The sequence below is a fragment of the Epinephelus fuscoguttatus genome, linkage group LG15 (genome assembly GCF_011397635.1).
Source record: "Epinephelus fuscoguttatus linkage group LG15, E.fuscoguttatus.final_Chr_v1".
In the NCBI taxonomy this organism is placed as follows: domain Eukaryota; kingdom Metazoa; phylum Chordata; class Actinopteri; order Perciformes; family Serranidae; genus Epinephelus; species Epinephelus fuscoguttatus.
The window spans coordinates 11,028,287-11,044,928 of NC_064766.1; the positions used below are offsets into that span (position 1 = coordinate 11,028,287).

The 16,642-nt window shown below is 40.7% G+C and overlaps 1 protein-coding gene across 1 annotated transcript in view; it reads right to left on the minus strand.

The window, feature by feature from the left end:
- vipr2 (vasoactive intestinal peptide receptor 2) overlaps positions 1–16,642 on the minus strand; it is a 97,215-nt gene that overhangs the window by 56,679 nt on the left and 23,894 nt on the right. Inside the window, exon 2 of the mRNA XM_049598244.1 lies at positions 11,380–11,485. Coding sequence (XP_049454201.1) covers positions 11,380–11,485 — 106 coding nt within the window. The remainder of the gene's footprint in view (positions 1–11,379; positions 11,486–16,642) is intronic.

Here is a 16,642-nt window from a genome sequence, read left to right on the forward strand (position 1 = left end):
TGTAGGCAGTGCAAGACTTTGACAGCAGAGATGTTGTGTTTTGCATCCTGAGTCCTGTTTGTGGTGAGGCTTAGGAAAGAAATACACTTTGTTTAAGGTCAGTGAGAGATTGTGGTTTTGGTTAAATGTTAGTAGACATGTTGTGTCTCCTGCTTCAAGTCCCTGTGGACTTTCTCTGTATTAAACCAAGACCACAATCTTTACCTAATCCTTCCCTAGAAAGTGTTCCCAGAGGCTAAGGTAACCATAAAAATAGTATTAATATCTGTCTACTAAAACAAACTACATTTCCTCATGATGAGCTGTAACTGTCCATTACATTCAAGCCCATGCCAAACACATTCGCACAATGCTGACTGTAGACTAAAATAATAGACGTAGCCAGTGTGATTACACCCACTGGTTTGGGGACTCCCATTTTGAAGCCTCAAGGTTGGCATTTATGATGTCGCCATCTTGGAATTTTGGAGCCAGAAGTGACCATATTTGGAGGGTGGAGGTAACTCTAACAGTAGCTGCTAGCATGGTTAGCACAGTCATGTACAGCTATGGTTAATTGTGATACTGCTAATAAAAATTTGCTGGCAAAAAACAGACTTAAAACCATAAAATGTACCTAAAGGAATATATCCAACTCCTTAGAGGGTCTTTTAGTAAACTGTTACCAGTGTCAGACCTAGGGGAAATCTGGACCGGCAGCAAAAGTTACACAGGCATGGGTGCACTGCATAGTCAATAAGAACATTGTCTGTGGATTAATAAGGGAGAGAGCCAAAGGTAGCATCTTGCTCTAGCCAATGCTCACTTAATATTGAATACAACACAACAATACAAAACTGTAGCCTACACATTTCTCAGTTATGTCAGCTTCCTAAAACCTGCTGCTTTCAAGTTGATGTTTCACATTCACACAAAAACACGTTACAGAAATAAAACAAATGTTGCAACCAAATTGACAATAAACAATATGAAACACTGTCTAAAGAAAAATAACTTCACACAAATTTAAAATATGACTTTCATTCCCAAATAAATAATAAGCTCAACTAAAATATAATGTAAGATATGTATAAAATATAACAATACAAAAAATATATTACCCAAAAACACATTTACTTCACTCAAATTGCTACATTCACTCCTCTTTTAACCCATACATTACAGTTACACTCATCCTACACACAGAACCTTTCTGCAACGTTAGCATACCACTCTTCTAGGGTCCGTCCCAAGTCTCAAATTATTGCTAATTATCTTACCTAGCTGACTTTGCTAGCTGTTTAGCCCCTCCCACCTAAGAAAAAATGCGAGGAGCTAGCGCTAGGAGCGATGAGCGAGCATTGTCGGTTTAAGAGACATGAGACGTCCTTTCCACTGAAGCGTCACGTGAAGCGACGTCTATTCCTGATGACGCCGGCACAGCTGGATCTGCTGCTTAACAGAGCCAGCATTTGGCCTACATCCCAAGTCACATTATATTCGCTGATCAAAGCTGTAAGCCCCCCGCCGTCATGACTTTGGACACACAGTTTTGCATGTATTACCATTGTTATTGAGTCATTTCCACTCACCATCATTCAACAAGTCAGCTGCTGAGTGAATAAGACATATCAGACCTGTCAGTCTGCCTCAATCAATCAGTTTTATTTCTAAAGCCCCTTATCACAAATCACAGTTTGCCTCACAGGGCTTTACAGCATATGACATCCCTCTGTCCTTAGGACCCTTACAGCGGATAAAGAAAAGCTCCCCCCCAAAAAACCCTTTAACGGGAGAAAAAAAGGGTAGACACCACAGGAAGAGCAACTGAGGAGGGATCCCTCTTCCAGGACGGACAGACGTGCAATAGATGTCGTACAGAACAGATCAACATGATAAATTAACAGTAATCCATATGACACAATGAGACAGAAAGAGAGACAGAGACAGACAGAGAGAGAGACAGAGAGAGATGCAGGACAGACGGTAATGACAGTAGCTTACAACAACATTAATGAAAGTAATAATATTAATTAATATTAATATTAATAGGCTAAATAATATTACCTACAAGCTATTAAACATTCCACTCACATGACATGTAGGACAATTAATGATGGGCAAATGTGTTTGTGTGTGTGCCTGGTAGGGCTGGGCGATATGGACTAAAAAAAAAAAAAAATCTCCGATTTTTTCACAAAAAATCCGATTCACGATTTAAATCGATTTTTTCCCTTCCTAGTTAAAAAAAAAATATTTGCGGCCTGGTAGCACATACCTGGGGTCCAAAACTTTCAGCATGTGAATAAACCCCAGCTTTTACACGGTAGCCTATAAATGGGCACCATATCTCTTGCAAAATACATGGCGGCTGCATCTGTGATTGCTTTCCACCGGACCCCTTTCTTATCATACGGCAGTGTCATACCATCATATTGGATCACAACAGAAGTCATTTAAGGTTACCTTTCCTATAGAACAGGTCTATACCTTGTCCTTTTATTAAACAAACTAAATAACCTTATGTTACAGGCTGAGCCTGATGTGTGTGGCTTGTGTGTGTGGAGTTGTGTATGTGTGGAGTTGATGTTGGAGGTATGAGACATTAGTGCACCGGGTGTGGTGTGTGACGTCAGACGGATGCGCCCCAGGAAGAAAGTGAGGCATGTGCTACGTTGTTTACATCCAGCAGCCACAGTAAAGAAGTCTACGCAGTTCTGCGTGCTGTTTTTGAGTTATTTCCCTCTATATAAAAGTCAGACACTGATAAGAGAGGCTGTGCATCATCCCTACAGTGCTGAAAATAAAGTGCCGTTCTTTAACGCAGACGAAGTCCTGTTGTTTATGTGTTGTTGCCACAACGAGCTAACACAGGCTAAAGGAGCTAATGGTCTTCGGAGGTCCCTTTACTACAGTTCGGGGGTCTGCCAGCCTGGCGTTGGTAACACTTATTTATCTTATTTACACAACGGCATGTCATTTATGTCCCTACACGGTGCGCGTCTAAAATCCGTCTAAAAGAGTTCGGCCCTGATGCACACACACACACTCACAGACACAGGTGAGCACACAAAAGCGCTGAAGAACTCGTTCCTTTTCTTGAGAACGAGGGAGAGAACAGGCTCTGATTGGAGGGAGAGCTAACCACGCCCACTTAAGAGACAGGAAGAGTAACCGTTTTCTTAACATTGGATAAATCTACGGTGGGGCATCTCCTTTATCCAATGGACCTATTTCACAGCAGACATTTTGACTTGTGTCAGTAAAAAAAAGCACAGGTGAAATTGATAACATTAAGGATGGCTGAGTTCCATTCAGTGTCCCAGTAAGTTAGTAACATTTAGCCAGCATGGACAATACCAGGGTCTCCCCTAAGTGGAACGCAGCTGTCATTAGTGTCATTGAACACACCTGTGTTGCTCCTACTCTGACATGTCAAAATGTCTGCCGTGAAAAAGGTCTATATCTCTGATTTGACGCCACAACGCTATGAACTGTGGGTAATTTCCTTACCATAAGTCAGCATTGATGCTGACTTATGGTAAGGGGGCATAAAGGGCTCACTCACTGACTCACTGACTTGACAATTTGACAATAGGACAGCCCTCATACACTCACGCACTTAACATGAACGCGCCTCTAAGTCAGTGAGTGTGTACGGGATCGGATTGGAATTGGGCCTTGCACTTAACCTCTTAACAAAATGGCGCGACTACGCCCTGTAAAGGAGCGACCGGAAGTGAAACTGGGTTGAATATAGCACCTCTATTTACCATTAACTCACGGCTGACTGGCTTATAAGTTACTCTAAAACATTTGCGTATGTTACCACATGCAAATGTCTATAACTTCACTGACAGAACAGTAGAAGACCGAAATTTTATTCTCAATGGCGGCTGTGCGGCGCCTACTAAGGCACACAGCAATAAAAATATGTTCCCAATACATGTCAGAACCATGTCACAACTTCAAAGAACGATTTGCAATGCATTTACATCAGGTATTAAACAAAGCTAATCATAGAAAAGCAAGTTTTCACATACCTGTGGATTAATAAGGGAGAGAGCCAAAGTTTGCGTCTTCCTCTAGCCCAGGCTCATTTAATATTGAGCTATGCATGAGCAGAGCACGTACGAGTGAGCTCCCTGATGTATCCACAGTGGCATTAGAGCACCATCTACTGGCATCTTTGAGTACTGACCTGATGTCAAAACGGGGTAAACAGATTAGTTCAAATAATTTACAAAAAATTAGGGGGTATCTGTTTACATAAAAAAAACTTAACATGTGGAATTTCCAACCCACTACAAAACCAAAGGCTAAACAAGATTTTTTAGGCGACCAAAATGTTACAATTACTTTTCAAGAACTGAAAAATCATTGAAATAGTGCCAGCTACTGCTATGCCTATACTTTGTGAATCTTTGGTTATGCTAACATTTTCGCTGTGGAACAACTTGTCTGTGGACAGCACTGACCTGTCACTTAATGCAGCCATGCCCCTAATTATGTGTAACTTTAAGCCTTAATAACATTTAAACTGGTGTTTTACATACAAAGTGGCCCCTGTACAGTTGTCAAGAAGGGGGAAATTAGCTATAGAGACCCAAACCATGTGTTGCACAAGGCTATGAACATGTTTATTTCTGCTGTAAAGTTGGACATATTAACATGGGAGTGTAAAAGTGGGTAACCCTCAAGTGGCCATTTGTTGAATTGCAGTTTTTGGCACTACCGTGTTGACTTTATTTTTCAGCCCCAGAGGTGGCCACTTGATCACCGCAAGGAAAAGCTCTCTGTATTTTTATTTTATGCTAACGTTCCCTTTTGATATTAAGTGTGTGGGCAGTTTGAAATAAACATAATAAAGGAAGCATAGCAGGAGTAGCAACTCTGTATAGCGGAAGCTATTGCAGAAAATAACAAAGACACGCCCAAGAAAATTTTCTGGAGGGGGGGCTCCAGATGCATTTCAAGGACGGATTAATGGCCAAAAAAGACCTGAGGAGAGTGCTCCTCTGTGCATAGGGGAGACTGCCAGAAGTGGGTGACAAACAACGTTCTGCACTCCAGCTTTGTGTTTCCTTTAAAACATATTGCGCTTTTTTAAATTAGGTGTATATAAAACAAATTTATCAGCAACTTTTAGGGATGGATGTTTGTGCAGAAACCACAAATGTTACTGCATGAATTCAGTTGCGGAGCAGCACGGTGGTGCAGTGGCCAGCAGTGGGTTTCTTGTGGGGAGTGGGGGGGTTCGAACCCTTGGGTGGGTGAGCCTTTCTATGTGGAGTTTGCATGTTCTCCCCGTGTCGGCGTAGGTTTACTGCAGGTGCTCCAGTTTTCTCCCACAGTCCAAATACATGCAGGTTAATTTGTGACTCTAAATTGGCCGTAGGTGTGAATGTGAGCGTGTGTCAGCCCTGTGATAGTCTGGCGACCTGTCCAGGGTGTACCCTGCCTCTTGCTCAATGTCAGCTGGAATAGGCTCCAGCCCCCCCGCAACCCCCAACAGGATAGGTTGTTACGGAAAATGAATGAAATGAAATGAATGAAAGTCCGATGCTATTCTTATCTATTCATACCCAAATAAAATTTGTATTCAGATTCACTCCTACGAGATCTTTAGGATAAAATATTTGGGAACACAAACAGCTTATCTACAACAATTACATACAGCGCATTAAAACTGGACCTGTAAGAAACCATACGTTTAAAACAATTACACTCCTCATAAAGCTTTTTGGATTTGGCTAGTCTGAACGCCACCTGTCCTAAATTGCACAGAAGACATATGAGGATTTAGACACTATCAGCACAGGGACAGGGATATACAAGGGACGGGTGGCCCTGCATGAATACAAAACTCTCACCCACCCTCCAGAAACAAAACAAACAAACTGCCTCCCAAAATAGCTCTTCCAGCTCTTCAACATGAGCCTTAATGGGTGCAAAAGCGCTGATGGCAAACTGAACAGTCAACAAGGCTTTTTAGCAATAGATGAACGGAGACAGTGTGCTTGGTAAAATGTAGCCCTCATCTCCAACATCCCTGCTGAAGGAACACAGCCAGCTACCGAAGCATCAGACTGTGAAGGAGAATAAAACTGCTATAAAAAGCAACCTATTAGTGTCAAGTCGAGAAAAAAAACAGAGGCGCTTCTATTTTGGCTCCTATAGCTTTTGAGATGTTGTTTTCTATAATACAAACTTCACACAGTTAAAATGACACATTTAAGATGTTTAGCTGACGACTTCATTACTTAGAGCAACTTGTAAAACTGATGGATTGCTGTTTTGTCAGGTTACATGAATGCTGAGAGCCGCGCTCCATGTTGCAGGGATCAAACTTGTGACTCTGAGGAGGAAGAGGCAAAAATCATCATCAGTATCTCCTCTCGCTTATACAATTCAATTGCTTTTGCAAAGATCTTTGCAAAGAACATGAAAGCAGATAAATCTCATCTTCATCCCCCAAATGACAAACACTGCGTCCCAGCCAACAACAGACAAACTGAGATTATTCTATTAACCTCCACTCTGTTGTCTGTTATCACTGTTCTCCTCTCATTTCCTCTTCTCTTCCTTTATTTTCTACTTTGTTTCCTTTTTCCTTAATCCCTTTATCATTTTGCCTCCATTACTTGCTGTTTGTCCTTTCATTCCGGCATTCATTCTCTCCTTCTTCTTTCTTCCTCCTTTTGTGCCTGAATGTCAGAAATGTGACAGGCTAAGGACACAAAATAATTTGTTTCATCGGCTGTCTGCTTTGACCTTCAACGTCCTTAAAATTGAAGCTTATTCTTGTGTTGACCTCACTGTAAATGGAACGAACCAACACTGAGCAGACAGAAGAAAGGCGAGTGGAGGAGTTATATTAAGAAGAGGGAAAGAAAGAGGAAGATGAGGCGAGGAAAAGAGAGATGTAAAGAAGTTGGTACGAAAAGGACGCACAAAAATACAAAGAAAAGAGGGGGAATAATGTTGAAAAGGCAAAAGAGGTCATGAGAGGGGGAGAGGGGAAAGAGTGAGAGAACAGATGTCTTTGGGGTAAAACGCAGATTTGAACTCATCAGTGCATGAAGAAAAGTCCATCTACCCGCTAAGTGATCCATCCTTTTCTCTGTTCGCTTTCACAGAAACACATCAGAGGCAATGAAACACACAGCAGCACACATCTGGAGGGAAATCCTCTTCCTCTGGTTTATGGTCTTCTTTTATTCACTGCAAAGTGAAGGGTGGCTGAGCACTGTGCCCTTTTCCAGCATCGCCCTACTTCAATTTCATGCAGTTAACAAATGGACTTCTCTTAAATGTGCTGCAGACGGTATTCCATTTCCCCTTCTTCAACTGCAGAGCCTTTTCATTACTTCATCAGATATTTGGATGGATCTTTGCAGGAAAGTCTAATTTTTCAAAAACAGCTCGATTTGATATGTCATGTAGCACCTGTTGTGGCTTCTGACAAACACAACTGGCTGGTGTGAAGTAGTTGGACGACAGTGTGAGATCATGAGTTTGATGCTGATTAAGTGATAAAATCACAGGACGATTAAAAAATTCAATAGGGCAGCCACAAAAAGGACTGTCTTAGCAGTGTATCCTACATATTTACTTATTTATTTATTTATTTATTTATTCATTAAGACCTTTACACAATGTTTTTTTTTTAGTGTGTTTAATTTGCACATTAACATACTTTTTCAAAATCATGTCATGAGAGCTATCACACAGAATGTGAATATTACGCACCGAAAAAGCGGCATAATGTCTTAACTGCAACAAAGTCAATTTTTTCTGTTTTCACACCACAAATACAGGCATCATCCAGTCATGGAAAAGACAACAACATGGCGGCCCCGTACTTTCAACTGACCAACACATTCTCAGTCCCAGTCCATCAAATAATGGATCAGTGGCCCTACACATCGAATTATGATGCTCTGGTATCCCCCAGCATCAGTTTTTGACACTCATGGACAGTGTGTTGTTACATGCATTGTGTTTTTTCAAAATAAACTTCTGTTTTCACAGGAAATACGATTTCAACTTGATAAATGCATAGTCTCTTTTCAAAATAAACTTAAAACTTAGGTTAAAAAAAAAACAAACAAAAAAAACCTGGATGTTTTTAGGTTTACTTCCTCAGGTTTAGGCAACAAAAGTACATTGTTGGGTTTAAAAATAACATCATGGTTTGGCTTAAAATGAGTACATCTGTTATTAAAATAATGTAATGTTACATGACATACATTATATACATCACTAACATATTATGCAATACATATTAGCACACTGTGTTGTAATTAAAATAACTGATGCCATGAGCCATTGATGCAACTACTGAGCATATGTATTTAAAAAGTTGGGCCCGTGTTACTTTGACAAATGTAGCGCAACCAGATCCACTCTTTCCATTCTTACCTTTTACAATAAAAGCCCTAAGCATACACATCGCATAACTGTTTAGCAGAAGGAATTCAAATTCATTCAGAGCATTAAGGCAAAATTAAAGTTGGGGAAATAGCCAGCAGCTTATTCTATACAATAACTTACCTTAGAGAGACTATGGGTCACTAAGATCCCAGTAGTTGGTCCTTTGCCTCCTCAGATGCGGCACTAGCATCCAGAACCTCGAACTGTCATATTTTTTCTGTTTTTGAGGATAAGCTGGTACAAATCTATTTTTATTAAACAAGTGTTTCAACTATGGCAATTTAGCATTGCTGCTGATATGGTCTTGACGCAGTATTAAGCATTTTCGTGTTGTTTTAATTTGTTCTCACCCTCTGTGTGAAAGCCTTTGGGCCTATGCATTGATGGGACTGGCTCTGACATGTAAAAAAACATATATTAACACTGCTGTTCTGGACTTGATCTACTGTGTCATGACTTGTGCCTCATTTTCATATCACATGATCTTCATCAGCAGATTACATTTGCTTTAGCTCATTTTAAATGTTTAGATTGTCATTTTATCTTTCTGCGCATGTTGGCTTAAAAACTGAGTTTTAAGGTTCATTCTTGGCCTTAAAAACAGCAGATGACAAAACAATCTCACCGCAACATCCTTTGACACAACTGACCAAAGCCTCACACTACAAAAACAGTTTCTTCCCAACTGCAGCTGGCTGGCCTCATGAACGAGGCCAGGGCTCCCGACTGACACGGTCACTTATCCCCTCCATACATGTGACGCGTTACATTAATGTGATGCCTCTATGTGTCTCTATGTATTTCATTAGCACACATCTTCTGGACTATTTTCTCTGTTTACTGCATCTATACTTTATACTTTGAACTTCTGCACATTTCCTGCATAAAACCCTACAGCTCTCTCATTTCTCAAGTAAATTGTACTTTTTTTTATTTTATAGTATTTCTTCATGTTTTTACTGTACAATTTTCTATTGATATTTATGTTTCTTAACTTTTGTAGGTCTTTGTTTTAATTTTTATGCCTCTGCACTGGTGGGTTCTAAGTATGTACATACACTAGTCCCATTCTTGTGAACGCAACATCTCAAGAACACCTTGAGGACATTTTTTTTTTATCAGATTGGGCACAAGTATCCACTTGGACTCAGTGATAAAGTGATTAGATTTTGGTGGTTAAAGGTCAAGGTCACTGTGTCCTTGCCTCTGTCTCATTCTTGTGAATGTGATATATCGAGAACACCTTGAGAACTTTTCTTCAAATTTGGCTCAAATATCCACTCTAAGTCAAGGATGGTCTGAAAAGAATTTGGTGGTCAAAGGTCATGGTCACTGTGACCTCGTCCGTTGCATTCTCCTGAGCACAGTATCTCAAGAACTCCTTGAGGGAATATCTTTAAATATGGTAGGCTACAAATGTCCACATGGACTAAACAATGAACTGATTAGTTTTTGGTGTTCAATGACCAAAGGTCAAGGTCACTGTGACCTTGTCAGTCTCATTTTCGTGATCGTGATATCTCAAGAATGCCTTGAAGGATTTTTTTAAAATATAGCACAAATGTCCACTTTGACTCAAAGATAAGCTGATTTGAATTTGGTGGTCAAAAGTCATTGGTCGTGGTCACCATAAGTCACCATAAGTCAGGAATTCCTTTGCTAACTATGATAAATTTCACTTTTCTTGTCATTATTCAACATCAGGAACAGAAGGGGAGACATTTGGTCAAATGGTGAGTTGGTGACACTAATTTTGGGTGCCCACCATCCATGTTTTTGCAACTTGATGGGCAGAGGCATGGAGGTTTCAAAGTTGAACAGTGAACTTTGAAACTCTGGAGTCCTGACTTGCTCACTCAGGAAAGCTTTGGTAGATTGCAACCATGAATAAATAAGTTTGAGTCTAAACCTGATCCCTGTGTGCTGCTGAGTGTGTAATGTTAGGCACTGGCACTGTGAAGTTGTGGTTTGATTCCTACTGGGGCTGAGCCAGCTGCATGTAACCTGATTTTATCACCAGGGCTGCAGCATCAGACGAAGTCCCGAGAGCCTTGTTCCGCTGACAAAATGAATGAAACTCTGTCAGAAAACTGCGCTCCCTCGCAGTTTTTCACCCGCAGAGAATTTGAGCCATGTTATTATTTTGCTCTACTTAGTGTCATTGAGCTTTAATTAACACAGCAGGGGGACTCAGCGTCCAGAGCTCACATCACTGGAGAGGAGAGTCAGGCTCATTAACACGGCAGGAACACTCAAACACAGAATGGGTTTTAGGGACATTTTAGGCTTCAGTCTCGTCTGTGTAGCAGATGAAAGGAATGACAGAATTTCTTCGTTTTTCATGGACCTTTCACATCAGAGATAAGACCAACAACTATAAACATATAGGTACTTAGTATATACATGACAATTTTACACATGCATTTTAGAAGTAGATATATGCAGATAAAGCTTTAAGGATGCAAGGAGAAAGTCTGCCCAACTTTCTCAGTTTGCTAATTGGGTCTTATATTTGGTAAGCAACCACAATCATTACATATTCTGTAGTAATTAGCGTAGTGCAAAAGGACACATAACTTTTGAGTGCACGCTGCAGAGTGCCTTTAAACCAGACAAGATGCACATCAAAGAAAGGAAGTGTGTGTGTTAATATCAGCTGTGTCTAAATTTGGTCAGGCTGGAAAATAATCTCATATTTATAATCCATTTAGCAAACTCAGGAGGTCAGATCAGGTGTGTGTCATATCCAGATTTAGTCCAGGTTTAATTTAGGTGGAAAACATCACACAGGTTATCGGCCAATACCTATTCAACAACAGACACAACCTGATTTGGAATCTGCTGGTTTAAACTCTACTTGTGCTCCATGTTTTGTATTTTTGGATCCAGTTCACCTCCACAAAGTTTTACAACTTCTTTCTTAGACTAGTTTTGTTTAACTGTAGCTTAGTGAGTGACTGTGACCTTTATGGCTGCTGGCAGCGTCCTCCTCCCTCAACTTCCTCAGACACTCCGCCTGGTCTCTCTCCACCTCCAACAGGAAGTTACAGGTTGGATGTCGTCCGTCAACCTGAGGAGGAAGAGGTAAAAGAATCCAATTTATCTACATGCGATGACGTAACAGCCCGACCAGCTACATTATCACACAGTCTCCTTTGAAGTGTTGCTCAAGCGCTCATTAATGTAGATATGTCGTCAAGGGTTTGTGTGTGTCTGCTACTTGCCATAAAGCACCTCAAAGGAACATCATCTAGTGCTTGTATTTGGTCAAAAAAAATCTTTGCTCTTGATCAGTGTCTTGAGCTGCCCCATTGCATCCTGGTGTGCACCACAATACACTTAAAGTTAGCATGGCACTTGATTACTAAGCTAAATACAGCTACAGACAAAAACATAGGATTGGTTGACGCTTTACTGCGTCATTGAAGTGCTAAAAAAAGTCAAGGCCAGCTCAGCTTTTTTTCAGCGCATCATGTCCATCAGCAGCAAAAAATGTTGAGCAGCAGTTTGTAGCTTCATGTCACCAGTTTCCATTGAAAATGAATTGTAGCCTGTGGCTGTGTTGCTCCTAGTGTGAATACAGCATAAGGGTCCAGATAAAATACCCAGAATTCTTGCCAAAGTCAATTCTGTTTTCCTGCAAAAACACCTTTGCCACATTTGGGATTTTAAGCATGTGTGTGCAACTGTGCATGTGTGCCACTGGGTAGCCTACTTGTGTGTTTTTGTAATAAATAAATAAATAAATTATCATTATAAGACTGTGGTATGTATTGAAACAATGATCCCTTCATCAAACATCATTGACGCCACCCCACGGATTTATCTGTGTTCACTTAAAATGTGTCTATTAAAGTTAAAATCACTTTTAATGCTTAAGCAGCAGCTTATCTTTCAGTCTAATGGTCCCCTCATCAGAGTGCAGGAGAAAGCCCTAATGTTGCAGCAAAACGTCAAACAGCAATACTACCACAAACCCCCAAAAGAAAATGCAAAAACAGCTGCAATAAACGGTTTCCTTCTCTTTACAGCAGAATTTGATATCTGTTTTTGACCTAGAAAAGAATTTGTCATTGTGTATGTTCATTTATTCATTCCTTTCTTTGTTTATCCGTACTTTGTTTTTATCATTCTTAAAGTTGGAGGGGAAGTATTTCAAGCTCACACGCAGGGAATAGTCAAGGTTATGATTGAGACATGAATACATGGTAAAGATAAGCTGCTTACCGACCAGCCAACGCTCCCTTCCTTTTCTTTCTTTGTGTGTGTGTGTGTGTGTGTGTGTGTGTGTGTGTGTGTGTGTGTGTGTGTTTACAACCAGGGGATGCTGATGACCCACTAGTGTTTGTGTGTGCTACATAAATCCTGCAGAGCAAACACAGAGATTCTGCCAAGCAACACTGGACAAACAGCAAACCATCCTCCACATTTGAATATAAACACTAGTACATACAGTGTGTGTGTGTGTGTGTGTGTGTGTGTGTGTGTGTGTGTGATACAATGAGTTTGCATAATTTTTAAGCTATGATAATCATACAACATATTCAGTATATATAGAGTGTGTGTATCTATTTGTGTGTAAGCCTGAAAAAAAATCAACAAATTTCACTTGTCTAATAACATACTACATTTAAAGGAGAAATTAACTTTTATAAGCTAAGCATTCATAGTTTTGTCCATTGTTCCTGTCCAGTTTTGCAACATTTTCATTTTATGACTTAATTGCAGAGATTCAGGGAACTAGCGACCTTCGCTTTACTTATCAGTAGTTTTATATGATATTAAAAGTGTCAACAGGAGTTAAGTTTTAAAAGAAGTCCCTTGTGATGATGATAAAGTGATGAGCCCACAGAGCCTATGAAGTATTTAAGCATCTTTCAGCTCGACGAAAGTGGAACATTTAGCAGCTATCAGATATTTCTCTCAGGAGTTGGTGGAGACCAAAACAGAGCTAAATGTATTGTGGATATTTGACCTTGGGCCCTGACACACCAAGCTGTTGGTCGGCTGTTGATCAGTGTTGGTGAGCGTCTTCTCCACCTAGTTTTTGTGGTGTGTCCGGCACTGTTAGATTTTGATCCCAGCGGAAATTTAACAGTTCGAAACTGCTGGCGCTAGTCAGCCCTAATATCGGGTTGTAGTAACTAGTTTTTTGAGTGCGTGTACAGACTGCTGCCACCTCCCCCTAATTGGCCAAAAAATATGTGTATATTATTACAACTATGATGCTATGCAACTGTGATTTTACTATAAAGGTGGCAGATAACAAAAATGTCATTTAATCTTTTTTTTTTTTCTTTTTTTTTCGTAAGTAGCTTCATTAGTCACTTAAACGTTGGATCCCCAAAGCATTTGAAAAAGTTCCCAGTGGACAAATTCCTCTCTTGTCCATCATCACTCACCCAAATCCTCCCACACAGACTGCGGCCCTCTATCTCCTGGCATGAGGCAAGGCTGTCTGTCATCAAGACAACAAACAAATGTACACAGACGTGCACCACCGTGAGCCAGAAGTGGCAGCTGAACAGCATTTTGGTGCATCAAACACCAAAACAATTTATCCTCAACGTGAATGACAGACTAGGATTCAGCTTCTGCAAGAACATCCTCCGATTATCTCAAGATTCACATGCCAAACTGAATTAGCTGAGCTGAACACAAGTTGCACTGAATCTGGAGATGACACAAGTGGTTATAACACATAGCAGAATTTTGTGAAATTCATCAGGCAAGATGACTAAAACCCAACACTTCTATTTACAGTATTGGCCTGAAGGGAGATAAGGTTACTCCCTCTCTCTCTCTCTCTCTCTCTCTCTCTCTCTCTCTCTCTCTCTCTCTCTCTCTCTCTCTCTCTCTCTCTCTCTCTCTCTCTCTCTCTCGGTCTCTCTGACACACACACACACACACACACACACACACACACAAACACACACACGGAAACCACCTTCTCCTAACCTTGGGCTACAAACACCATCAGTAAGCTCTGATCTGGTGATTTGCTAGTGAAAATGCATCAGGACATTTGGGTTGAAAATGAATTAACATCATAGGAAAAGTGACAGTTTTTAAGTCAGGTTAGGTTACATAACACTGTCGTTTAAAAGCATTTATATGACTGTATTTTAATGTGAAGCAGTTCTTTAACTGCATGCTGAAATATGACAAATGAAATGCTTTTGAAATATAACAAAGATGTCTAAAAGAAATTCATTTTTTGATCAAATCAAAGCCAGTCTGTGATGTGCAAATCACCAAATCAGTGCTGCCTGGGCAATGTCTTTAGAGGTAGTTGGGATGAGTTATGCTGTAAAACTGACTGCAAATTTACCTCCTGACATAAAAAGAATGGATTTCTGAAGATCAGTTCACAATGAACACATGAAGTTCAATGGTCAGTCTGTCCAAATAAAATGCAAAAAAATTGCTCCCTCCTGAAACAATGACAATTTCTTGTGGCACAGTTAACGTAAAGAAGTTTCAAATGGGAAATGGCTGGCAGGTAAGGAAGCACAGGCAAAGGTATGATATGTTGGGCAAGTCAGCTGGGCTGTAAGTAAGACAGATGGATGCATTTCTTTGATTAATATTTCAATTGAACTGGGGTGTCTGCAGACATCCAAGAGGTTGTTATATCAAAAACCTTGTGTCCGAAACCATCACCCAACAAGCTAGCCCATTCTCATTTACAGGTCTTCAAATACTGCCACCCCTCTGTGTGTGATATCACCAAAGGCAGCCTTTGGCATCCTTGTGAGACATACCAGGCATTCAACACGTCCAGTGATAACTCATCCAGGACAATACTTGACACCAAGAGCAACTGACTTGGTGTGAAAATTGAGAAAGTCCATGTAGGGTGAGTGGATGGGTCAAACAAGACCGGACTTTATATGTACATTTGTACTTTTTTTTCTCAAAACATGATGTTCTTTCTAAACCTAACTGCAACCATTTCACAACATTAACTGTGTGTTACAATGTATTTCAGCTGTGTCTTACATAAATACCACTAATGCCTAGTTCACATTACACGATTTTCACCGCGATTTTGACGTCACAGAGGATCTTGAGAGCCACCTTGGGTTGGAGTTGAGTTGGCAGATAGTCTGCCACGATGAGTCCTTGTGTGAACAAGCCTACGAGCTTGTCGCTCCCTCGTCTGTGACTGGGACTGGATATCTGGCATGCTAGAAAACTGGAGAAGTCTGACACGACAGACAAAGAGCATCCGCCAATGAGAGGCGGGATACATCCCACGTCAGCACGCAGGAGGACGGACGAAATGTGAGGAGGACACGCCTCAGGGTTGCCACTTGTCAGGTCCACTTATTAGCCGCGACTTTGGGCTTGTTTCTAAAGTGGAGCTGCTTATTTGGGCTTGCTCTCTAAAAGTCACCTTTCTCTTTATATATCTGTCTAGTAAGTTATTTAAACTCATGATAGTCACTTCTTTTGGGCTTGTTTCCATAGCCCTGGTTGCTTGTGTCTCTCCCAAGATCTGGCAACACTGACAAGCCAGTAAGCAACAACAACAATGGTGGCGTCCACAGGATCATGGGGAGTGCGATGTGTTTGGACCCAGGCCCTGGAGGCAGATCTGATTCAACACTGGGAAGAATATCCACGTCTTTACGATGTGTCGTCACCAAGTTAGAAAACGTACTTTGGTGACATCACCGCTTTATCTGGGGCTCTGTCAGCGAGGGCTCAGTGGAGAATTCTTGTGGTGTGCACACACAGGTCGTAACGCAGTTGGCGAGAATCAGGTTGAAAATTGTGTAATGTGAACTAGGCTTAAGGATACCTCGTGCGTTGCTATGAGACACAGAGGGGTGTAGCAAAATGATGGTATTTGACAACCTGAAATTGGGAGCAAGTTTGACAAATACAATCACTTCATTTTGTAATGGGGGTCATCAGGGTTCAGACTTCTCTTTTATTGTTCTTTACACAGCTATTTCTGTCTGCTTTTCACATGAGCCAAAAGAGTGCACCGCCATGAATGCCTTTGAAGAGAGACTGTCTGCAAAATGGACGCAATGCAAAGGACACGGGCTTGGTGAATAATTCATGAAGTATTAGACATGTGTCCTCTGAAGCTTCCTCTCTACTGAAGAGATGAAAACATCAGATCTGTGTGCGAAATGAGGAGACAATAACGTTCCTCTAATTAATAACATGAAACAAATTAATGCCATATTTTTTCATTGTGTTTTCTGCTTTC